Below are 26,118 nucleotides of genomic sequence, written 5' to 3' on the forward strand. Positions count from 1 at the left end.
ATTGTAAAAGAAATAACAGAACTGGAGGTAGGATTTTTAGAAAAGGGAAGGAGTAAATTACATATAAATGGAATGTCTGGGAACAATACACACAGAATAATGTTCAGGAACAGGACTGAGTTTAAGGGAAGGCAAGAACTGAGAATTTGTGTAATGTTGCAATGACTGACAATTGTTACAAATAAAACATATATGCAATGTACAACACATGCAAATGTAAATGTTAATATAGTTTGTTATTTTCTATGACTGTACGTGTGCCTGTGTCTTAAGTGAGAATTTTATAAGTTGTTAGATGTGTAGTTATGACGATGTCTAAAAGAACTCTGTAGATAAACTAAGCCTTGCTGTAGTTTTAGTTATTTGTACCAGACTATGCAGTGTTAAAAGATATTCACAGTCACTAAGAATGATGACCTTCTGGTTTCTAATATGAATAATGGTTTCTCTTATTGGTTTACCTTTAGATGTATTGCACGTATTGCACTCAGGCGAACTGCAATTGTGCGAAAGGCAGTTTGCAAGATTTGCAAATGCCGAACAAAAAAAGGTTTGAATGTGCAATGAGCGAATGCACAGTGAGATTCGTTCATTGCACATTTGACATTCCGGGGCAGATTGTACTTTAGTGGGGATCGGGAAATGGTTCCTTTCCCCACTGTAGTGCGATCTCGGAGTTAGAATAATAAAGTAGGGGGGTGTGGGGGTGCACGGGGCCTCCCCCCTGCTTTACACTTTGCTTTTTTTTGTTCAATATTAATGTTCGAGAAACAGCTAATCTGTTTTTCGATTTGCTGTTTTTCAAACATTAAGGACTGTCTATGTTTACATTTGTGTGGTTTCGAGTCGCTCATATGAGCACTCGAACCACTGTGATTCGAGGTCTTAATGGTAAACCCTCTTATTAGGTCTAGAGTAGGCTCACTGACAAGGGTTGGACAATTCAAAGGATGACGGCAATAAATACTTTATACCTATCCAAGGGGAGGAATTAATAACAACTAGGACAGCAGTCACTTTCTGGGTTACTTTTGTTGTTTAGATTGGGCAAAAGGTTTGAACTTATTACTGATAAGAAGGGAGTATACAACCTCCTTGTACCTTACCTGGTGAATTAACAAAGAAGCCTTTGTATTGTTTGTAAAGACAGAAATACAGTGGTCAGCTCTGAGCCAGAATCCACTGACTGCCTACACATGTTAATAGGAAGGAACATGACAGTCCCTTTTCTAAAACAGGTTACTTAATTAAACAGACCTACTTCTACTTCTTTCTTATATTTAATATTTGTAATACTGCACAGTTTCTTTATTCAATATGCTTAAATTATTTTTATTTTGCATTTATAGTAAGACACAAGTCTTAAAACTCAGATGCAAAATGAGCAAAATGACCAAAAATTACATGTATCTGTTCAGCAGTATGCATTGGGGGACTTCAGGAAAATAAAATGTCAGTGCAAGTGAAAAAATACCACTAAGACTAATATTTTGTTCTATAATATAGTAATTGCAGTATTAAAAAATAACATGAGTTAATAGCCAAACAATTTTATGACTCATGTACAGAAAAGTAAACATTTTGTTAATCCCAGTACTTACAGGCAAAATAGTATTTTCCTCTGTTCCTTTAGGTATTTGGCCTTTATACTTGTCTTTTAGGTCTGCAGCCTGCTCAGAAAATGATACCGCTAAATTGAGATCAGTTTCAGGCACTGGCACATCATCTAACACAGATACTTTCTCTTTCTCCTTTGAAGGCTCATATGCACTGACCTCTGCAAAGTAACAATACAAGAATGTGTGAATGTTAATACCATACCGACAAGAACATACTATATGTGGTGATATTCCTTTAAGAATAATGATGATATGAATATTAAAAAATGAATAGTAATCACAGCTGCCTCACCAAAAAGAACAATTGAGCATTTTTTGCAGCTAGAACAGCTGGGCATATTATAGAAGATCTTAAACATCTTGCATAAAGTCTGGTATAAAACCCACAAAATGACTACTACTTTATAAAAAACATACTTGTTGGCATTATTTCTCAGATGCCTGTCATATACCTTCTTCATTATTAGCCTAACTAGCATTATTTGCAAGGCTATGAAGATGATAAAACTTGTGGAAGGCGCATATTAGTAGATAATTAGATATCAGTCAGGTTGCCAATTTATTAAAATGCCATTTTTAAGAAGAAAATTAAGTCGAAGAATTTGAAAGAATAATGACGATCCATCAAAACTGTACTATAATCAATCATTATTGGTTTATTTATTATCAGTTTTAACAGGCTACATATCTCAATCAGAAGAACAAAGGCCTGTGCTATACTATTTAGTGCTTTCAGGCAAGATATGTTGTCATACTTCCTGGTCATGTGATGGGTCCTTAAAGTTTAAATATCAGAGGCTGCTCATTGTTCATGTTCTGATAAAATTTAATTCTTAATAAGATGAAAACACACATCCATTTTACTTTTTTTACTGCGTTTTTATTTTTTGTATATTTGTACTAGGTTATGTGATTCCAAGAATAAGAAGAACACAAGCTATCCTAAACATGGGTGGTTACAGTATTATCAAGGAAGAAATGAGGGGGGGGGTGAAGGGTAACTTCTCTACAATTAACTTAGTGATCCTTCACTGCATAAATGACATTTCTGGTAAAACTGGCTGCTCAACAGTGATAAAAAATTCTCTTCTCACTGCACTTGACCAACATCTTTAATGCTGACCTCTCATCATGCATATATGCATAAACATTTCTAGGCAAACTACTAGTAAGAGCATTGACTTCATGGAAAGTAACTTAGCTGCTGTAATTGTTTTCAGCCACCTTGGAGTCCAAAACAAACCCCACCACACTAACTCATAGAACTTCAAGTAAACAATTCTGCAAGTTTTTTTTTTATTTTATATTTTGTCTGTCATGGGCTTTTCTAAATAGCATTTATTCCATCAGAGTTGCCAAACCTCCAAAAAAAAAAATCTATCGACGATTGTGCAGTCATTTATTTCCCATACACTTTTGTTGACAAGCAACATAAAAAAGCTTACAAATTTAAAGTAAATTTGCTGTCTTTGTTCAGAAATCATTCTCATAAAAGTATTCCTTTATTCACTTTCATAAATTAGCTAATTTCCTCAGTGTCCTGTAACTTCATCAAGTTTGTGATCATTCAACTGTACACCACTGCAGTTGGTCATGGTTGGTGCAACTGTACCTCGACCATCTTTGACTTAAGAACGTTTCAAGCAGTTATGGGCCTCAGACTTTCAAAAGGTCCCTGTCTTTAAACACGCTTCATTAACCATTGGATAACTGCTATTCAAATTAGCTATAAACTTAGGGAACATGAAAAATCTATTTGTAAGAATTTATCTACCTAGATTATTGACCAAGTTACCATTTCTAAATAGATAATGTACTTTTCTCTAATTGGGTGAAAAGAAATTCAGATTGTCATGTAACTCATTCTGCTAGAAAGGCTATACGGTTGATCTTCAGACCCATGCATTTTTTCCAACAATCTGTTGTAAATGCAATTATATACCATGGTCATTTACATCTCTGTCTCCCTGTCCTTCAAATAATATAATCAGATAGCTCTTAACTGGACACCTTAGCTATGAAATCCACTCTTCAAGATTCTGAATAGCTGAAGCCATTTTATGTCTTGGGAGGCTGACAAAATTAGTAATATATTCAAAGTACTGACAGAAGCTAGATCGAACAGACTGTAAATGTCAGATTCCTTTCTATTGTCTTTTCTGATGAAGAAGTACAGTATTCATGATCTCCTGAACTACTATGAAAACAGGTAAATGTGGCAAACAGGGTTGCAATAAAAATCACAGTAGATAAAGCGAAGCGAAGCACTTTAGTTCCCTGAACTTACCGATTTTTCTGAATCTTAGTCTATGCATCATCTTCAGCTGCATCTCTGCCTACAAATATAAAAGACAACCCCACTTATTTCTGGTATATTCATAGTATGTGCATAGTTACGTACATGGACCATGCCAAACTATAATCTTACATCATTAAGTTCTCCAGAATATCTGCTAGAATTTGCAGTACACTGGAATGAATCACATGATGCAAAGCAATGTTTTTTTTTTTCTGAAATATCCAAAGAATTGAGTAAGTATCAAATACAGAACCAGAATAAAAACTGGGTGACAACAAACATGGCTAAGTAAAATAAACAAAAAGCTTTTACTAAAACTTAGTAAGCACTTCCGCGTTGTCTTCAACGCTTCATCAGACTTTAAAAATACACAAGTTAATGTTGTTGTTGTTGGGTCTTTCGGCTTTTCCCGGATAGGGGTTGCCATAGTGGAACTCCGGTCTGCTAATGATTGGCAGTAGATTTTTACGTGCAGAGTTGCCAGCCCTGACGCACAACCTTCAACGAAGGTATGCCCGTTCACGCATGTCTCCACACAGAAAACGCTCTAGCTGAGAATCGAACAGGACAACGTCTTACTGTGAGGCGATGCTACCGCAGCACCACCACCGCACAAGTTAATACTATTTAAAATCCATACCACAAATCAGAAACTAATTCCAATTATGACATCATAACAAGCTGTCCAATCAGCTATAGAAACTCTGCCAGCAAATTAGACATACATGATCTGCCAAAATAAATAAAACAAACTGTAATTTCTAGTATGGTTTACGTGTACATAAAAAAATACTTATTTGCTAGTCACCTAGTTCTAACAGTATATCTGTGGTTAGTCATAGTAAAATATCCAAGTCCAAAACCATTAAATATAGTTCTACGAGACTCAGAAGCAAAAAAAAAAAAATCAGATCAATTGATTGCCAGGATTACATGATAGAGTGACTGAGTGTACATTTAATATCTTGTGTGTACTTGCTTAATTTAGCTCTCTATGTAAAGAAAACATATAAAACAGTGGGTTCCTATCTGTTGCATTTAGAAAAGTGCTTACTAAGTTATAACAAAAGCTTTTTGGTTTATTTTACTTCGCCGTGTTTGTTGTCACCTAGTTTTTATTCTGGTTTTATTCTTTTTGGCTGGTTGTGCTGTTGTTTTTTACTCTTTTGGAATTATCAAATACAATCACGGTATAAAAGAATAACATAAAATACTGCACTGCACTGACATCTGAAATGAAGGCACCCTTCCTGTAATTATAGACTAACAAGGGGGCAGCATAAACCCTGGGTGAGGAGAAGGATTATACATGTTTATTTGGGAAAATTCTTTATTCAGTTTTATCAGGTTAATATTTCATTAAGAAATAAAGCCAAAACATATAAGGTGGGGTCAGAAACAATTTGAAAATATAGCCATGTCTCAGAATAAAAAAGAAGAGGCACACAAGCAAACTATGAATCCATATAAAACTACTCAGACATCACAGTTTGGCTAAAATAGTCACACAACCTGTTGTGAAATCTTGTATACAAGAAATATATGCTCAAAACTAAACAAATTCTGCATTAAAAACAACAGTTAAAACTCTCATGTTTACAAGCTGCAATATTTTTTTCCTTAAAAAGGCATGCTATAGTCCTCTTTTCAGGGAAAACTATTAATGTAATAATGTTTAACATAGCAGATATCATGTAATTTTGTAAACAATACTGCATTTCACATTCATAAAACACACAGAGAAAGCCAATTAAATGCATCCACAAGTGATACGAGCAAGTTTAGACAAAGACATTCCACTATAATTTAGGAAGATAACGAACTACACTGCTGCCATTATTAATGTACCTAACATAAATCGTACTGATTAGGGACATCGTCTTACTGCTTTCTGTGCTTCTCCTTTACGATTTCTTTTAGCACCTTTATTTCCTGTTGTTCTTTACAATGTGCTGTTCCATTATGGATAATTACGAAACTGCCCTTCTTCTACTTTGTGCTAAGAACCTGTTAGTGCAGCAGATATCCTAGCATGACACTAATGCATACACATATACATAGTCAGAAACAGAAACTGTGTAGTTTCTTTTAAAGGGCTATCAAGCACACTGCCAAAAATCTCGCACTAACCAAAAATAACAAACTAAGTAAAACAGACATGTCCAAATGACCATGGACCACTGATAAAAATGCGAAAAATTTAATGTAACAGATACAGTTAAGTGCTTTCATTCTGTATCAACAGAACTTCATCAGACAAACACATTTTAAAAATTCACCACTTATATATTGTAAAAAAATCACGTGATACTAAATTCATCATGAGATACAAAAAAGGCATCCTTAAAGTGACACACCTCATCTGAACACAAAAGATAAACAAAAAACATAAATTTAAAACTACATGGCAAATCCTATACTTAAAAATTTCACTTAATAAACCAGTAATTCAATCCATCCTGAATAATAAAACATTTCATCTCTTCGATGCCTTCAATTTAAGCAACCGAGAAATAGAAACATGGTCATTTAGACCTGGCCATTTATAGGAATTAAGATAAATTTGCCAGAACAATTCACATCTTTCTAAAATAAGTGGCCAAAGTCCCCCCACAAGGATTCGGGATCCCTTTCTCCAATACTGTGAATTTAAAAGTGTGACCAATATGCCCCCTTATATGCCTATATAGGGCATTAGTGTTTTTTTTTCTTTCGTAATGTTCATAAACCCATTCACTGAGTTTATGCTCCATTTTACCTATATAAAAATATTCAGAGGCCTGACATAAGGGGTCTATATCATATTGTCAAAGTTTTAAAACATAGAAGCACTGAAGGTCGAACTTCAAAGTTAGAAGTTTTAAAACCTCAAATCATATAACGAAGATCGCCACAGAGTGTGGGAAGGGAAGATTTCCCTTTACTGCACTGTAGTGCAATCTCAGAGTTGGTATATTTAAGTAGCGGGGGGGTATGGGGGGTGCATAGAGCTTTTTTTTTTTGGTTTTTAAATGTTTGTTTTTTTTTTGACATTTGAAGTATTACAGGTTCGACCATTAAAGTTCGACCTTTAGTGCTTCAGACTTGTAATACTTCGACAATATGATATAGAGCCGACATAAGGTTATTTAAATTAGAACAGAACTGTCACAATTAATTTTCCCTCTGACATTGAAGGTTTCCCCTAATAATATAAACCGCTCACCCTCCAAGGGAAATTTACATTGACTCCACTCGGACCCCTAAGTCTAAAATTGTGGTTTTCAAATATAGATTTTAAATTTCTGCCACTCTTATAAACAATCAAAGGTTTGTCACCTATCTTGTCCCTAACACTGATGTCTTCGCTAAGAAGGCTCCAGTTTTTATACAGAATGCCTTTTATAATGTGGCTATCAGCACTATAAGGAGTTGTTAATGTCTGGAAAGTATAAGGTTGTAATGTATTCTGATTTATGATTAAACTTTTCCCTTCGGTATCAGAGGTAACATTAAGTTGTCTTAAATGCAGTGAGAGAGATATGCTGTTTCTCTTTTTAAATTAACTTCAAGAGTTAGTTCCTCTATGAGCCCAGAAGGATAGCTACTTTTTAGGAACATCCATTAAAGTAACTGGCATTTGTTCTCATAATGTTCATCTCTAGCAGACATATGCACTGCCTGCACAAGTTGACACTTAACAACCACCTGCTTATGACTAAAGGGGTGTGCACTATTAAAGTGCAAGAGTGTGTACAAATATGTGGGCTTCCCATAGATACTATTGGTAAAGCTACCCCTATTTTTATCGTTAGTTAACATCATATCCAAAATAAGGTATACAATCATTAGTAATAATATTCCTACATATGCTGAGGTAGTAAATGTCTAGGCCTTCTATGCCTCTACTAGATTACCTCAGCCATTTAGCATAAATACTAATATCATACCCACATCTACATGAACACACACACACACACACACACACACACACACACACACGCGCACACACACACGCGCACACACACACACACACACACACACACACACACACACACACACACACACACACACACACACACACACACACACACACACACACACACACACACACACACACAGCTTTCTGTTATTGTTACTAATCTGTACCCTTTAGGACTTATAAGCCTGCAGCCCATCTGAGAAATGAGTTGACATTGGTGACTACATTGTAAAACATACAGACACAACACTTAGCAGGTTGGCTAAGGATAGAGTGACAGCTGCCTGTCTAGTGCAAAGATTATGGATGTCACTAGGGCCCTTAGGTCCTTGCACCACCTGAGATATAGTTACAGTCTTGTAATTGTCTACATGAGGGTGAATGATCTTGGGCACTCCTCCCTAAGAGAGATGCAAGCATGGTTGAGCTCTCTTCTCATGTCTTGGAGAATAAAGCCCTGGCATTGAGCAACATTCTACACTCACCAAAATTATCCCTAAATTCAATTGGCTTCAATACTTTGTGTCACTCTAAGAGGATCAAGTGTGTGTTTGCATAAGATGAAATGGTCAACATTACCAACTGATTTGCAAGAGATGGCCTGCATCATTCATGCCTTTGTTTTCGCTACCCCCATAGTGCCTGTTTTATGCAAAGTTCATCTGATAGACATCCTAACATAGCAAACTCCAAACTGGATAACATCAAGATAACATTGCTGAATGCCAGAAGTGAAAACAGACAATCTCAGAACTTAAAACCATTCTTAATTGTGAAGACATTAGCATTTGTGTTATTACATAAATCTGGTTCCCTGCTAGTGATAGTACTCCCTGAATTCCAAGGTACAATGCCTATCAGGTAACCAGACCTACTGAAACTGTGAGGGTATATTTGTATTTATTTATTAGTAACTCCACTGTCTGTCATCACATATAGCATGATAGAAATCTTGAAGTGGCTGAAGTCGTAGTTACACTCACTCCTTTTAGGCATATGGTATGGAAAGATGCCAGAGAGGAGGCCTCTGCTCTAGGACATGGAGAATGCATTCATTGCTATAGCTGTCCTGCAGAAAATCCTTGCGGAGTACTGAAGGATCTCACAATGCATCCTGTGAGGCAAACAGGTCTGTCTTTGTGGTGCTCTAAGGTCTTGTCAGCCTGAATACGACTCCAGTTTTCCCTCATAAGTATTAATGATAGACCTGCTAACCTCATTTGATATCTAGCCCCAGTCCATCATGGCTGGCCTGCACAACTTTCAGGAAAGGGTGTAATCATGTTTTTGATGTACAATACAACTCTGCTGCTGTCTCTAATCAGGCTGAGGATGCCCAGTCCTGATAATGACCTGAAAATTTTGAACATGTAAATTACAGCTAACATCCTTTTGATGCTTTTATCTTTATTTTTCTAGGTGTCCTGGACTATTAGAGGTGCTGTACGTTCTCTCCAGGCCCAGATGACAATGCTGTCATCAAAGTCTGGTCTTCTTTCAGTTCAATGAAGGGCATCCCTCAATTTACTATTAACTAAGACATTCATCAACATGAATTCCTTGTGAATTGTGGGAACAAGGAGGCCTATCCTCTTGAAGAGATGCTGGTGATGGCATCACAGGTTTTGCAGGTACCACTGGAGGATCTGCAGTACAGTCTCTCAAAAGGGACCGTAAGGATCAATGAGAACATGTGGTCTAATACACTTAGAATGGATCTTGTGGTCATAGAGGAAGGGGTTATAGTCTGGAAGTAGAATTGTGTAATTACTGCTATTGTGAGCACTGAGTTTGGCTATTTTTCCTTTGAGAAAGATACTTTGCGGCCATTTGTGAGAAGCATGTGATTTATGACAAGGTGAGACTGGACATTTGCAGTCGGAGGAAGATCTTCAATCTACTGAAAGAACAAACAGTATAGTTCAGGGTATTTTCCACTTATTCTGAGATGATGCTTGGATCAGGCAATCATACAAGTACTGACAAATATGGATTTCCTGTAAATAAAATAGACAAAGGCTGTGGCTAAGAATTTTGTAAATTCCCTTGGAGAATTAGGCAGCCCAAAGGGCATTGTGGTGAACTGGAAGTGTGCTGAAAAAGTTCAGTTGTGTAAAATCTTATAGCAGATGCCCTTCTCTTCACTCTTGCAGTATTCTTCACCTAAATGATTTCCTGTCATGGATAGCCCAACGTCTGGCCAGTATAGCAACACTTTCAACGTTTCTAAGTGCCATATGTTACATGTATGCCCCCCTGTGCATGATGTAGGGCATACAGTTGACATGCAGATACTCAGAACTGAAAAAACCCAGGAGGATCAGAATACCCTCAGGAACACAAAGGAAAAAGAAGGAAGAAAGGTGAATGCCCCCTCAGCTATGAGGGTAACCAAAACACAGGACAAAATTCAGGACAGGGGAAAGGAGGGAGAGACTGAATACAGAAAGAGTGAAGAGAAAGAAATCTACTGTTATGCTAAGATTTTACACAACTGTACTATGTCCTTCCATATCACTGTTGCAGTATTCTTCAATAAAGGGCGTATACAAGGGATCTAGAGGTTGCCTGTGAGGAGGAAGGCTGGGAAGAACTCTCCACAAGGATAGCCCTGGCAAAGCCTGCTCTGGCCCTAGAAACGTCTAACTTGTAATGTTTAGTAAAAGTATGAACACAGGACCAAGTAGCAGCATCAAGAACAGAGTTGGTACCCAGACTCTTGAAAAAGGCACCAGAATAGGCAACTGCCCTAGTAGAATGTGCCTTTACAGATGAGAAAAGACATTTGCCATGAGAGGAATACCACAAGAAAATGGCCTTAGAAATCCCAGAGGAGATGATTTGGTTAGAAACAGCCAAATCCAAAGTTCTGGGATGAAAAGAAACAAAAACCAACTCAGACATGCAAAAAAAAAAAAAAAAAAAAACCTTAGTTTTATCTAAATGTTACCTGAGCTGTCTATGTAAATCCAGGGTGTGAAGAACTGACAGGCAATGGAAAAGGAAAAAAGGAAGGAAGATGAACAGAGTGATTAAGGGACAATTCATTGACCACCTTGGGCATAAAAGAAGGCTTAATAAGAAGAGATACCCCATATCTAAGAAAAATTAAAATGGGGGAATCACCCTAACAGCCTGACATTCAGACATCTTCGTGGCTAAAGTAAAAGCCAAAAGCAGAACAGTCTTCCAATTGCAATGCTACATGAAAACAGAGTACAAGTACAAAACTGAGGTCCCAAGAAAGAGGAATAGACTTCTTAAGAAACCTTTAAGGAATTGCTTGACCTCAAAGTTAGAGGCTGGAGGAGGATTCAAGGGCAGACAAGCAGAAATTACTGACAGGTGAGCTTTCAGTGAAGAAATGCTACCCCAGCATGGAGCAGATCACACAAATAAGAGTGAACCAAAGGAACTTCCATAGAGAGGGGATCCTGACGCTGAGAGAGGCACCAAACAGAAAATCTTTTCCAATTGGACATACATGATTTCCTGGTAGTGGGTTTATTGGCCTCCTGCAGAACCCAAAGCACAGCCTAGGAAAAGAGATACCTAAAAGGGATCAAAACCCCATCAACCACAGTGTCATCTGTTGAGTGGATAAGTCAGGATGGATAAGACACTCCTTGTCTTGTACAGAAACTCCACCCAGTGAGGGAACTTGTAGTGACTGCCTCTGGCCAAGTGCAAAAGAAGGAACAATGCTGTCTGGGCCAAAAGAGAGTCACCAGCAAGATTTTAGATGAGACTTGCCTGATCTTGTGCAGAACTCATGGTAACAGAGGAGGGGGAAAAGGCATACAGAAACATCCCCCTTCAGGAGAAGGACAGGGTGTATGTGGCCAAGATGCCAGACTGACAGCAGCAGAAATCCATAGCTCTGCTTAGATTTTAATATCCTGACAGTAAATATACTTAAACTTTTAGAAAAATCTAACTAAAAGTATACTAAAAGTTAAATTAACATAGACTTGATTATTTTCCAAAAATTAATACATAGTCAAGAGAATTTTTTTAATTATTCCTGTCAAGAAGAGATCTCAAGATGAGCAACTCGAAGAACCCACACCAGGAGATTGCAGTGAAGAAAGAAAGTACAGTTGTGTACACTTACCATAAATGTAGATCTTAGAGTGTATTCACTGTTGCAGTCATCACATCTGGGTTATCCCTGCCAGGTTAGCCCTCAGCTGGGCCGAATACCAGAGGTTTAGTATTTCTGCATCAGTTGCTGTCACTTCAGGACTGATGTCGGTTCATCAGTAGTATAAAGTACAGCAGCCGACACCATTTCATCAGTTTTTCTTGCCCTAACCTGTCAGGAGCCCTCAAGTAGGAGCAATGTTCTGGTGGAAGAACCCCACCAGTAGAAAGTAAATACCAATATGTCCCTTATAACTATAGAGAAGAAAAAGGGGGAAGGAGGGAGGGAAACCAGGACTGCAACTGTGAATACACTCAAACATCTACATTTATGGTAAGTGTACACAACTGTACTATGCTCTTTGTGTTTCACTGTTGCAGTCATGACATTTGGGTTGATTCCCAAAGCTGAGGAAATGGGATGAGGCAGTCAAGGAAATGAGGGGCTGGCTAGGATGCCTTGCAAGACAGCAAAGGCAACCCCCACCCTGGATTTGGAGAAGAGAGGCAGGTGGTAATGTTTGGTAAAACTGTGAACAGATGTCCAGGTGGCAGCCTCCAGGATGTCCCTTGTGGGGACTCCTCTGAGGAAAGCTGCAGAGGTGGAGGCTGCTCTAATGGAGTGAATCCTGACCCCCTTGGGGGAGGCTTTCCATGTTGCTTGTAGCAGAAATGGATGCAGTGTGCCATCCATGTGGAAATTGTTTATTTGGAGATTGCTTTGCCTTCTGCTCTTGTAGCAAAGTTAATCAGCAATTGAGCAGACTTTCTGAAGGATTTATCTCTGTCTGGGTAGAATCTGAGCTGTCTGTGCACATCTAGAGAGTGCAGTATCCTTTCCCCTTTGTTCTGGGGATTAGGAAAAAAGGTGGGCAAATGAATGGAATGGTTGAGAGCCACAATGGACACCACCTTGTGCAAGAAGGATGGGTTAGTTCTGAGGGATACCCTGTCAGCATGGAAGATGATGAAGGGTTCCACAGCCATGAGCACTTGCAGCTCGGAGACTCTTCTGGCTGAAGTGATGGCCACAAGGAAAGCTGTCTTCCAGGAGAGAAATGTTAACTCTGCAGAAGAAGCTGGTTCGAAGGGGGCAGGGTGAGCTTTTCCAACACAAAGTGGGGTTGGTGCTCTTCTGGGGGCCTCAAGTTGCTAGCCTCTCTTAGAAATTGTTTGATCAAAGGGTGTGAGAAAAGGGGCTGCTCAGTGGGGAAATGAGCAGAGATAGCAGAGGCATTAATTTCTATAGAGGAGAAAGAGAGGCCACTGTGTAGTAAGTCAGCTAAGTAATCCAGGATGAGAGGGAGGGAGGACTGTGCTGTATCGGCTCCCTTAGCCTGAATCCAGGTGCAGAACCTTTTCCATTTGTCAGCATAAGACTTTCTAGTGCCAGGGAGTCTGGCCTCACGTATAACATCTAGAACCTGTTTGCTGAGGTTGGCAGATTGATCGTGGGTTAGGAAATAAGCCAAGTTGCCAAATTGAGTGTCGGCAATTGGGGATGCATGAATTCACCTTCCCCTCTGGGTCAGGAGGTTTGGAATCTGAGGAAGATGCCATGGTGGCACTGGGGACAGGCTGCGCAGCAAGGGGTACCAGTGCTGGTGAGGCCAGTCCTTAGTTTTTCCTTCTTTATTTTGAGCAGTGCCCTGGGGACGAGAGGTAGTGGAGGAAAGGCATAGACCAATAGATTGACCCAGGGGAAGGACAGGGCATCCACTTTCCAAGCCATGCAGTGATGCTCCCTGGTGCAGAACTTGCTGAGCTGGTGGTTGGTGTGGGAGGCAAAGATGCCGACCTTCGGGGTGCCCCATTTCTGAGTTATTAGGGTGGAGGTTCTTCTGTTGAGCTGCCACTCGTGTGGGTCCAGAAGATTTCCGCTTAATTGGTCTGCCAGAGAGTTGAGAGAACCTGGTAGGAATTGTGCTAACAAGTGTAGTTGCATGGCAAAGACTGTGTGCCAAAGGGTCATGGCCAGCCTGCACAGAGGGTAGGAGTGAGTCCCTCCCTGCTTGTTGATATACCACATCATAGTGGTGTTGTTTGTTTTGATCAGGAGAACCACTGGTGAAAGAAGGGGCTTGAAAACTCTCAAGGCATGCTGGACAGCCATCATCTCTTTTTGGTTGATGTGCAGAAGGATTTGCTGTGGGCTCCATTGGCCCTGTATGCACCTGCTGTCCAGGTGTGCACCCCAAGCACAGTCTGATGCATCTGTGGTGAGGGTCTGGGTGGCGGGGGGTGGTGAGAAATGTAGCCTCTCATTGTGGCAGCATGCTGTTGCCCACCAAAGAAAATCTTTTCAGAGGCAAGGAATTATAGGAGTAAGAGTCTCCAGGTCTTGAGAGTGTTGACACCAAAGGCGTTTTAGGTACCATTGAAGTTTCTTCATATGCATTCTGGCATATGGAATGAGTAGTATGAATGATGCCATGAACCCCAGAGCTTGCAGGATCTTCTTTGGAGATAACCGGGGTCTGTTGGCTAGCTGAGAGAAGTAGGCTGTCAGGAAAATTTGTTTTTCTGGTGTAAGAAATGCCATCTGGGATGATGTGTTCAGGTTTGCTTCCAGGAATATAATCCTTTGGTTGGGCACCTGTTTGGATTTCTTTTCATTGATTGTGTATCCTAGGGAGGCTAGTAGGGATTTTACAAAGGCCAGGTGCTTGAGCAGCTTTTCATGGCTGTCTGCCTGAATTAGGCAGTCGTCTATGTATGGGTAAATCTGGATATTCCTTTTTCTGCAAAAGGCAATGGCTGGAGCCAGACATTTTGTGAAAACTCTGGGAGCAGTAGATAAGCCAAAGGGAAGCAAAGAAAACTGAAAGTGTTGAGATCCTGCCCTGAAATGGAGATATTTTCTGCATGATTCCCTGATAGGAATGTGGAGGTAGGCCTCTTATAGATCTAGGGTGTCTAGCCAAGCGTCCTTGGTCAGCATGGGTAGCAGCAGCTGGAGGGTGAGCATTTTGAATTTTGGGATCACCAGGAAGGTGTTTAGAATGGATAGATCAAGGATGGGGCACCAGGTGCCCACTTTTCTGGGCACTTGAAAAAATCTGGAGTAGAAACTTTCGCCTATTTGTTCTGCAGAAACGTGCTCTACTGCCCTCATAGAAAGCAGGGAAAGGACTTGCTTTTGAGCCACTGCCCAGTGGTTTGGAGGTAGATCTGGGAACCCTTTTGAGATTGGAAGGGTGTGGAAAGAAAATTTATATCCCTGGGACACTATGTTGAGAACCCAGCGGTCATTGGTAATGGTGGCCCAAGTGCTTGTGTGAAAGGAGAGTTTTCCTCCTAGGGGTACGTGAAGGTGGGCAGAGGGAGGGGGTGGGGGAGGTGAGTCATTGTGAGTTCTTACCGTAAGGGGGTGGCTTAGAACTCCCTGGTTTTGAAGTGAGGTAGTCCACTGCTTAAGTCTCTGCATTCCCTGTGCCTGCTGTCTGGGGGTGGGGGTCTGTTTCCCCAGGTTCTAGGCTGGACTGGCTTAGTGGGAGCAGGAAAGGACCAGTGCTTGATAGGACAATGCCTGCTGAACATGGGTGGCTGGACCTGTAAGAAATTCTTAACTGTCTGTGTAGATTTTGCTTTTTCTTCCATCCTCTTCTGCCTTAGTGCCAAATAAGTTGTCTTTGTGCAAGGGGGCATCCAGCAATTTAGATTTGACATGGTCTGGCAAGGGCTGTTCCTTAAGCCATACATGCCTTCTAATGACAGATCTGGTGACTGCTGCCCTACAAGAAGCTTCTAGGGCATCAAAACCACAGTGCAAGGTGTGTTTAGTTACTTGACTTGCAGAATGCATTAACTCTTGTAACTCTTTAGATTCTGCACAAGCAGGAAAGGAGGAATTTTTTTGTTTGAGGAGTTCCAGTGTATGTTGCTGAAATTTTAGCATATGGAACTGACAATTCAGTGCCCTGATAGCAAGAGTAGCTGAGGTGTATACTTTTTTACCCCATCTGTCTAGTGCTCGGGAATCCCTATCTGAGGGGGTGGGATTCTTAGCAGAGGTTGCTTTAATCCCTTTAGGCCCTTGAGAAATAACCTCAGAGTAAGCAGTAGGATTTTAAAAATAAATTTGTGTGAGTCAGGGACTCTATAGTACCTGTCTGGTTTTCTGGGTGCAAGAGGGAAGGTTTCAGGAGTCAAGTTGGATTCCAAGAAAACATCCTCCACAACATCCAGGACTGGGGGGATGGCCAAGGGTCTGTGCTGTGGAAAACGTAAAAAATTCCCTGAGTCTCTTTTTAGACTGAGGGTAGTCCTGACACTCCCATTGGAAATGCTCCCTTAAGGTATGAAGGATTTCCCCAGAAGTAAAACCCTGTGGGGGAGAGGCTGGAAGGATGGAATCCTCTGCATCAGAATCCTCATAAATAGAGAGGGGTTGTATGTCTTCATATTGAGATGCATCAGAGTCAACTGAATCTTGCTCAGACAAAACTACAGGGGAAAGATCTCTTTTCCTTTTAGAGGGGGTAGCTTGGCTTCTCCTAATCAGCATAATAAGGTCTTCCATCATTTTAAGCATTTGAGACTGAAGCAGGGAAGCAGGTGCCCGAGATTGGGTCATCGATTTCTTGGGTGTGGTTCATACCCTGGGCCTAAAAAACTCTACCGTTTTCGAAAGAACAGTAGTCACGAAAGAAGATGTCAATTTGTGTCGAGAATCAGTAGTGCGAAGGACTTCCTCGGAAGCCGATGCCTGCTCAGTGGCTGAGGGACCCATCTAAGGTAGAGACGACCTTAGGATCCTTAGCCAAAGAAGAGTTTTGTGGCATACCAAACCCCGAAAGGGTCTCGGGTAGTGGCCTGCGAATCCACAGATGCGGGCATCAGGGACTGTGACAGCACCTCAATGAGGACCGGAGAACTGATGACTAGCTTAACGGGAGCATCTTTGATAGTTTTGGACCTGTGCGGTCTTGTCTCTGTCTTTATCTGTACGGGGTTTTTTTTTGGAAGATCTGCTGTCGGATGGCTTACCGAAGCCATATCGGAGTTCGAGGACTGTAAGTGAAAATATCGAGCTACAATAAGGGCCTGACGATGGATAGTTCTGGCATTGAACAAAGTACAGAAGTGACAACGGGGGACAGCGTGGTCTGGGCCTAAACAAGTGATGCAGTAAGAATGAAAGTCTCAGTGTGGTATTTGCTTTCCACAGGCGAGACAATTGTTAACTTTTTTTGACATCAGTTAGTGCAAGAGAAAAGGATCCCCAACAGGCTACTTAGCTTTAGAAGACTTCAACTTCAATTCGGTAGACGAAACTCAGGTAGCAGCCGACCAGCACTCATGCGAACTGCTTCTGCTTTGGGCTCCATGGCAAGAAAGACTGATGTAAAGGCGTTGGCTGCCTTACTTTATACTACTGCCGACCTGACGTCAGTCCTGAAGCAACAGCAACTGAAGCAGAAATACTAAGCCTCTGGCATTCCAGCCGGCTGAGGGCTACCCTGGCAGGGATAAACCAAATGTGATGGCTGCAACAGTGAAACACGAAGAACATCTACATCTTATAATAACAAACATCCAAGAACTGTCACTAAAAATGGACAAATCTGAAAACAAAATGGATATTATCAAACAAGAATGCAGTAAACAACTGTAACTTCTAAATGGAATAGTAAAAAAAAAATCTGAACAGATTTTCCTTTAGAGGAAACAGTAACTGACTTAGATAGTAGAGTGACAGAAAATGAACATCACAATGAACTTCTTCTGAAACAAACACTAGGCTGATTGAGAAACTGGAAGACATTGAAAGTATATCAGGGAGGAATAACATAAGAATATATGGAACTCCTGAGAAAGAAGAGGGTGCTAACATGACTCAATTCCTCAATAAGTGGTTTTCCTCAGCACTAAACATGCCTGAATCCTTCTCTTTTGTAATTGAGAGAGCTCATTGGTCCCTGGGAAATCCAGCTTCATCTCTGAGTTCATGTAACCCCAGCGTGGACTAATTCCCCTATCAGGATGGGTGAAAAAGTTATTCGTTTTGACAATTACTACACCTCTACAGTCATATCTAGAAGAAAGGAGTGTGTTCCTCTAATGAAGTCCTTGAAAAAATCCAATATTAAAGCTCAAATTCATTATCCTGCAAGAATAAAAATCACCTTGCCAGAAGGAGTGAAGATCTTTGATTACCTACAAGAAGCAGTAGAATTTATCCAAAAGAAGAAAATACTGTCAAACATAGAAGAAATGGAAGGTCATCCCAGAGTTTGAAGAGAGGCAACAAAAAAATGGATAGTCTGTGAAGGAAGGAGCAAACAAAACTAAGAAACTAGACAAATGAAAAATTCCTTCTGATTTTAAATGCTTTGTTTTATGAATCATAACATATTTGATTCTGGAAAGTCTCTATGCTGTAAGGTAATGTGAATCATTTGTTTATTAACTTTCTCTTTTCCTTTCTATATCTACTTCTTCTAATTACATATAGTACTAAGTATTTAAATAACATTTTCTTTCACTCTCTTCTTTCTTCCTATTCTTTCTTCTTACCAATGTTCCTTTTCTCTCTTTTCCCCATTATAAGTGTTTTACATACTTTTCCCTTTTAAATAACTAGAAATGATGTATGTCTTCTAATTCTTCAGTAATAGTACAATTTGACTTAATACCAAAGTGCGTTTTTTCTAGTGGGTCAGTGGTGGGGTAACAAGGTGTTTTGGATTAGTGTTTCTAACTAGATGATGTTTAGATACATTTAAACATTAATGGTGTTTTATAGATAGCTAAATATAAGTTTTATATATATGTCTGTGTGTGTGTGTGTGTGTATATATATATTATATGTATATATATATATCTACACACACACACACACATATATATATATATATATACATATATATATATGTATATATATATATATATATATATATATATATATATATATATATATATATATATACACACACACACACACACACACACACACACACACACACACTAGGTTCCCTTTTTTTTCTCTCTCTGGCCTGGTTAACTGATGGGCAAATGATTGAAATGTTATAATATGATTTCTGATTTGAGGCAGCTGTTGCTACTTCTAAATAGCTGGTTTTATATGAAAGGGTTAATTTTTTCATGATGTTGATGTTTTGTGAGGAAACTGCTGGTCTGTATGATTGTTCTCATTGTGGAGATTCATGACATGTACAGACAAGGCAGCTTGAGTGTTTTTTTTTTTTTTTTTGCTTTCTGTAAACACTAAAAGCTTCAAGATCTGAATTTCCAGCCGGAAATGCTTTTTTCTTCACTAGAGACAACTTCTGTTGTGTATGAGCCTATTTAGATACTTTTTTAACAAGTTTATTAAGCTGCAGCTTGAAGAAACAACATTGATGACTTCATTTGACCTTTTGAACTTGTTAAATGGTTGTACTTAAAATTCTTCTCTTGAAATTATGTTATCCTTCACTAGATACTTTAAATGGTAAATAGTTAGTTCTGATAAAAGTGTTTAACTCCTTTGAAAATGTCTATGTTCTTTTATAGATGCATGCATTCCACAGATTCAATGACACTATTAGTAACTAAATGACATCAAGTGAACTAGGAGCTGCATTAGAAAACTCATTATGCATATTAACATCAGACTTATGCTATACAACTAAACCTTTAGTAACTAAAGAGAAGGTTATGAGGCCCCCCTTTTCTCCCCCCTTCCTGATGGAAGACGTCATCATAGATATTAATACATATAAGTAATATGTGTACAATTGAAAAATATAATAGTTATGTTGTAATAAGTCTTTTATATATATATATATATATATATATATATATATATATATCTATACATATATATATTCATATATATATATATATATATATTCAACAGATCCTTACATGAAAAATGTTAGATAGATGACTGACAAAATGGTTAAATTATTTGATGTTTCTTGAAAAGTCTTGGAAATAATGACAATCTTCTTAACCTTCAGCTTCTAATGTTTATACATTTATTTTATTTATTTTATTTTATTTTACATTTGTTGACCGGGAAAGTCCGACTGAGTATATGCCCATTTTCAGCGGAGGCCCGGGGAGAAAACCTCCACATATTTAAACATATGAGATTTACATAACATAAGAGTACAATCTAACATATCAGATGAAAAAAGAAACAGTATAATTAAAGTAAAGGCACAGTTCAACAGGATAAATGACCTATATGTCAGAGTATAATATCACAAGGAAGGCTCCATATATTCAGACAAGCAAAATTTCACATAATATAAGAGTATAATCTAGCATTTCAGAGGGAAAAAAAACAGCGTATTTATAGCAATCACACACAGTCTGACAGGTAATGACATATGTCAGAGTATAATAACAATATAAGGTGCAAGACATTTGCCTAGTAGTATTAATTTTTCACATAGAGAAAAGAGTAAACATCGTACTGCAATCATCTGCTAGTTAAAGGATATGAAATAGTAATGAAATACTGGTAACCTGTTGACAGCTAATAGTAGAGCTGACAGCTAATTAGTGGTACAGGAGAAGGGGGGGGGGGTTAGCTGGGGTATGGACAAGGACAATAGCCAGTGAGATTTTAGGTGTGCTTTAAGAACATTTTTGAAGAGACTGCTGCAAGGGAGGGTAGTTATGGCAGTGGGAAGTGAGTTCCAGATTTTGGATATGGAGTAGGAGAATAGCGCTTCCCCTGCAGAGTTGTTGGGTTTGGTAACTTGGAGTAGAATTTTTGTTGGGAGCGAAGGGGTCTGGAGGATTGGTAGAGTTGGAGAAGTGTATGAAGTAAGGGAATTTTAAGAGGGTGGTTTACAAGTTTATGAGCAAAGGTAAGTTGGGTTAGGTTTAGGAGTTGAGGGAGCTGAAGCCAGTCTAGGTTTCTAAGGGAGACACAGTGGTGACTGCGGTGGGAGTTCCATGATGCAAATTTTGCAATTTTATTGTAGCAGGCTTCGAGTTTCTTTAGGTCTGATTGTCAAAGATTTTTGAGTATGGATGATGCATAGAGTAGGGTTGAGATTAGTTGGGAACTTGCGGTAGAGATTCTGGCTGGTTTGGTTACGTATTGTTGGTTTCTATACAAGGCACCCAGTTTTTTGTGGACTTTTTTTAATGTGAGTGATATGTGAGTGTCAAATTTGAGTTTGTTGTCAATCTGTACGCCGAGTAGCTTAGTGTGGGCTGTTGATAAGATGGAAGTGTTGTCTTTGGCAAGTATGTTGAAACGGGGGATGTTCGGGGTAAATTTTGAGGGTTGAAAGATGAGGAGTTTGGTCTTATTTAGGTTGAGGAGGAGTTGAGCATTTAACAGCCAACTTTCAACAGAAGAGAAAGATGCTTGAGTGATCTGTTGTAGTTCTGTTAGAGTTGGAGCTGAGCAGATGAGAGTGGAGTCATCTGCATACTATATGAGGGAGGCATGTTTAGCGGCGGTGTGCAAGTCATTGGTAAAAATGGTGAAAAGCAAGGGGCCAAGGATGGAGCTTTGGGGAACCCAGAGAGTAACAGGGAGGTGAGGGGGTAGATTGTTGCACCAGACAACTGATGGCTGGCGGCCGTGTAGATAGCTGTGGAACCAATTGATGGCAGGTATGGAAAAGGAGAGGTTGGAGAGTGCAGAGAGTAGAAGATCATGTGATACAATATCAAAAGCCTTCGATAGGTCAAGAAATACAGCAGAGGAGAAAAGGCCATTGTTTACATATATTCTTTGATCTGATGTGCATTTCTGGTATATCTATGCATTAGAGGTGCTATCATCATATATGTTCATATAGCTTCAGTTATATTGGACACTCTCATTCTAATGCATATACATGGATTCAGATTTCTTTAGTTGCTTTCATAATGCTTTTCCTTTTATACTATATTCTAAGCAGTGATGGATAATTTGTGTTGTTTGGTATTGGAGAGGTGGTGGATGGATGGTTTAGTTAAGTTTTTAGCTAAACCAGAAACTGTTTCATGTATGCGTTTGTAAATAGTTTTAGGTTTTTGAAAGTAGTGCTTAATACACGTTATGCATCCATGATGAGTAATTTTTCTGTAGATTTCAAGTCAACATGGAAGAAAGGTCTTTCAGTTAGTAATAACATACACATTGCAGTCAATGGCTTATAAATTTTTATCATTAAATATTAATGGCGTGAACAATAATGTCAAAAGAGCTAGTTTGCTTAAATATATCAAAATGCATAAAGCCCAGATGAGCTTTTTACAGGAAACCAATCTATTAAAACAAGATCTACAAAAATACTCATTCAATGGCTGTACCATTCTGGCTGATTCATGTTTTAAGACTAAGAGAAGGGACAGTCTTGTTCTATGGAAAATGCTTAAACTATGCCAATAATTATAGATACAATTTCAGATAAAGATGGCATGCTAAGCATGGTTATTTTGGAAATCAATAGGAAGTATTATGCTTTGATTAATACATACTGGATGCCAGGACTAAGTCCAAAATATGTTGACAAATATCTGGACCTGATTACTTTAAATGCAAAAGGGGAAATTATAGCAACAGGTGATTTTAACTGCCTATTACCAGGCAATGATACTTCCAAAAATGGTAAAATAAAACTAACATCTCAAGCCAAGAAGTTAAATGACTTTACAAACCAGATGAACCTTAAAGATATACATGGTCTAAGAGAACATTATTCCTTATTCTATACTCAATATTCATATCGGTTTGGTACACAAACAAACATTGATAAGGTCTTTGTATCAAATAATATATACTCTAAAATAAGTGACGTATCTATAATGACATGTCCCACTTTCAGACCATAATGCTATAAACTTTACATTAACTACACATACAGATGTTTTAAGATTTCTACAGAGAATTCCTGCTTACATAACTAAGTTAAAAGACTTCAGGGAATGGATAATGAAAGAAATAGACATGTTTATGGAAACAAATGATAATGGTGAAGTGACTGATACTGTACTATGGGACAACTTTAAAATTTCTATATATGGTAGAATAAAATGTTGGCACCTTAAAAAAGGAGAGAGTGGGACAAAGAACTTTTAGACTTACAAAAAAACATAGACAAGATAAAAATGGACACAAAGCCAAATAACAAAGTAGCACATAATGAAATTACTAAGTTAAATCAAAAATACTTAGAAGTTCTGAATCATAAGGTAACCATAAACCTGGAAAAATTGAAATTACAATCTTATGCCGTAAATCCTAAGTATCTACATAAAATAGCGGTAAGATCCAAAAAAATAAACAATCAAAATTTTATTAATGAGATTAAATATAAAAGTGACAGTTCAGTTAAAAGTACATCTAACTTAATGGGCATATTAGAAGTGTTCAAAAACTGTTATAAATATATAAATAATAACACACCACTTTTGGAGACAGATAATGTAATAAATAATTTTATTCAAGAAAATATAACTACTAAGGTGTCAATGGAACAAAATAACATTAAATAACGAAATATCACTAACCGATGTGAAAGAGCAAATAAAAAATGTAAAAGATAATAAAGCTCCAGGACTGGATGGAATCATTTCTAACTATATAAGATTTTTCCTTAATATATAATAAAGAAAATGATGAGTGTCTTTACTATGGTTAAGCAAAAATGTATAACACCCCACTGTGGAAATAATTATTTCCCCCATATTAAAACAAGGTAAGGACCTCAAATCTTGTGATTCACATAGGCATTACTAAACACTGATTATAAAATTTTCATGACAATATTAGCTAATAGGATTAAGAAAATATTGCCTAATCTAATGCATAACGATCAGACAGGGTTCATTCTTCATAGAAAAGTGCAAGATAACATTATTAAATTAGTATCATTAATAGACATAGCATGCAAATACAAAAAAAAAACTAACTATTATCAGCCTAGACATAGAAAAGGCTTTTGATTCTATTAGTTGGTCTTATCTAGAAAGAATTCTGATTGGTTTTGAATTCTTCTCAGATTCTGTCAACTTATTAATGACAATTTATAGAGGGGCACAAGCTTATGTGAAAATTGTCTCATGTCTATCCTCACCAAAATCCTCAAGGAAACAAGACAAGGTTTCCTTTGTCACCATTATCGTTTGCTCTTCCAATGGAACATTTTGCTACATATATCAGAAACAAGCAAAATATAAAAGGTTTTCAAATGAATAAGGACTATTGTCCTAAGATACAGTTATTTGATGATGATACGTTGTTAACGTTGGGTGATAGTGATGGTTCTTTGCATGATGTTATAAATACCTTATGCAAGTTTGAAAGAATTTCAGGGCGTAAATTTAATCATAATAAATCCAAAACATTACTAATTAACAAAAAGATCAACAAAAACCTAAGAGAGAATAGCCTGTTTAATTGGGAGAATGATGTATTAGAATATTTGGGTGTCAGTATAAACAGTACATGGTATAGTATAGTCCAGATTCCAGGCTTTGCTGGTTTCAGGACTTTATTTTCTGTGTTCAGAGCTATCCAGACCTTGCTGTGGTAGGGGGAAGTCCTAATGCTTACCAGTGGGAGTGGTGAGCATTGTACTGCCTGTCTGACAATAGAGGCGTGGTTTCCAGCTCTGAAACTAATTGTAGCCATTTTGGGCTGATTTCTATCCCTTTCAACATTCTGTCTTAAAAATGTGCGTGTTTGCACATTTTTTGCATCATGCAGCACTGCTGGGCTACGGTTAAACTATTCCAGGTTCCAGAAAGTCTGCTCTTCAAATTCTCCCATAGATTTAGCTGGTTTTTCAGTAGTAGCACTAAAATCTGAAATCCTGTGACGAGCACTTGCTCTAGAACTTGCGGGAAAGAACTAGGAAGCCTTAAACTGTTACAAGCACTCAACTCTCCTTGTTAATAAGGATAAATTAATCGTAGGCACTAAACAGCCTATAATTGCAAAGTACCTTGCAAAGGTAAGGGAAAACAGCTCTTGTACTTTACAAAAAGCACCTAAACAGGCATGTCCAAGGGTCAGCTTCCAGCGATTTCTCCTGTCCACCTGGTGAATCTGGGCATACTGGGGCAATGCAGTAACTGCCTCATGTACACAGACAACCCTCTCCTCCTACCACCCAACACTACAACCTGCGAGAGATGCACTTACACAGCCAAACTGGAAGCAAAGCTCTCTCCAGCCAAGATTATGCTAGACAGTCAAGAGCAGAATGTCAACACCTGCACTACACCTCAAGCAACACATAGCCCTTCAAAACCAACACCAGCAACACCCACACATAGCAACACTAAACCCACATATGCAGAGGCCCTTAACATTAACCTGCCCAAGCAACAAGGGCCTCTGAAGCTGAAACGCAAACAAACACCAGTCACAACTAAAGTGACACATAGTTCACAACACCAGTGTGCCAACCAACAACAGTCCCTAAGGCAAGGCAATGTACCCAACACTTTAGTTATAGGTAACTCTATAGTCAGGCACACTGATGTTCCACTCACCAGGCTGAACAAGGAGAAAATTACAGTCAGCTGCCTGTCGGGTGCCAGGATCCACCACATAACGCACGCACTCAAGTCACTCCACAACAAGTACAAATATGACTCTGTCATTCTCCATGTTGGAGTGAATTTTATTTATTTATTTATTTATTTTTTATTTTATTTATTTTACATTTGTTGACCGGGCTAGTCTAGCTGGACATATATCCATTTTCAGTTGAGGCCCGGGGAGAAAAGCTCCAAAATACAGGCAGTAAGCAAACATTTACAATAAAAAAGACAATAGCAAGCAAATGTACATAATGGTACAATGGTAAGCATGAGTAATACTAAAAGAGGAAAAAAAACTGAAAAACAGAAACAGACTAGCCAACCCAAGACCATAATTAACAACTATAAATGAAACAGCTGGTTAAAAACAGAGATTTCAGGTATGCAGGAAAGAAAGTAAGAGTAATAAAAAGAGCTGATTAGGAAGCCCCTAAATAGCCTAAAGTAAAGATGAAAGAGAGAATAGGTAAAATGTATAGAGGATTCAAAATAAGGAAGTAGCTGGTATCAGTAAGTGTGGCATTTAGAGGCAAGAAACAGGGAGAGTGAGTGAAGTAAGAGTAAGGGGGTAGTGTTTTCAGTCA

General features: G+C 38.6%; 1 protein-coding gene across 1 annotated transcript in view; it reads right to left on the bottom strand.

The window, feature by feature from the left end:
* Positions 1-26,118, bottom strand: part of ARHGAP18 (Rho GTPase activating protein 18) — a 965,702-nt gene that overhangs the window by 509,083 nt on the left and 430,501 nt on the right. Inside the window, exon 5 of the mRNA XM_044064446.1 lies at positions 1,602-1,777. Within this exon, the coding sequence (XP_043920381.1) occupies positions 1,602-1,777 (176 nt within the window). The remainder of the gene's footprint in view (positions 1-1,601; positions 1,778-26,118) is intronic.

The sequence above is a fragment of the Protopterus annectens genome, chromosome 1.part0 (genome assembly GCF_019279795.1).
Source record: "Protopterus annectens isolate FY-2018-M chromosome 1.part0, PAN1.0, whole genome shotgun sequence".
Taxonomy (NCBI): Eukaryota; Metazoa; Chordata; order Ceratodontiformes; family Protopteridae; genus Protopterus; species Protopterus annectens.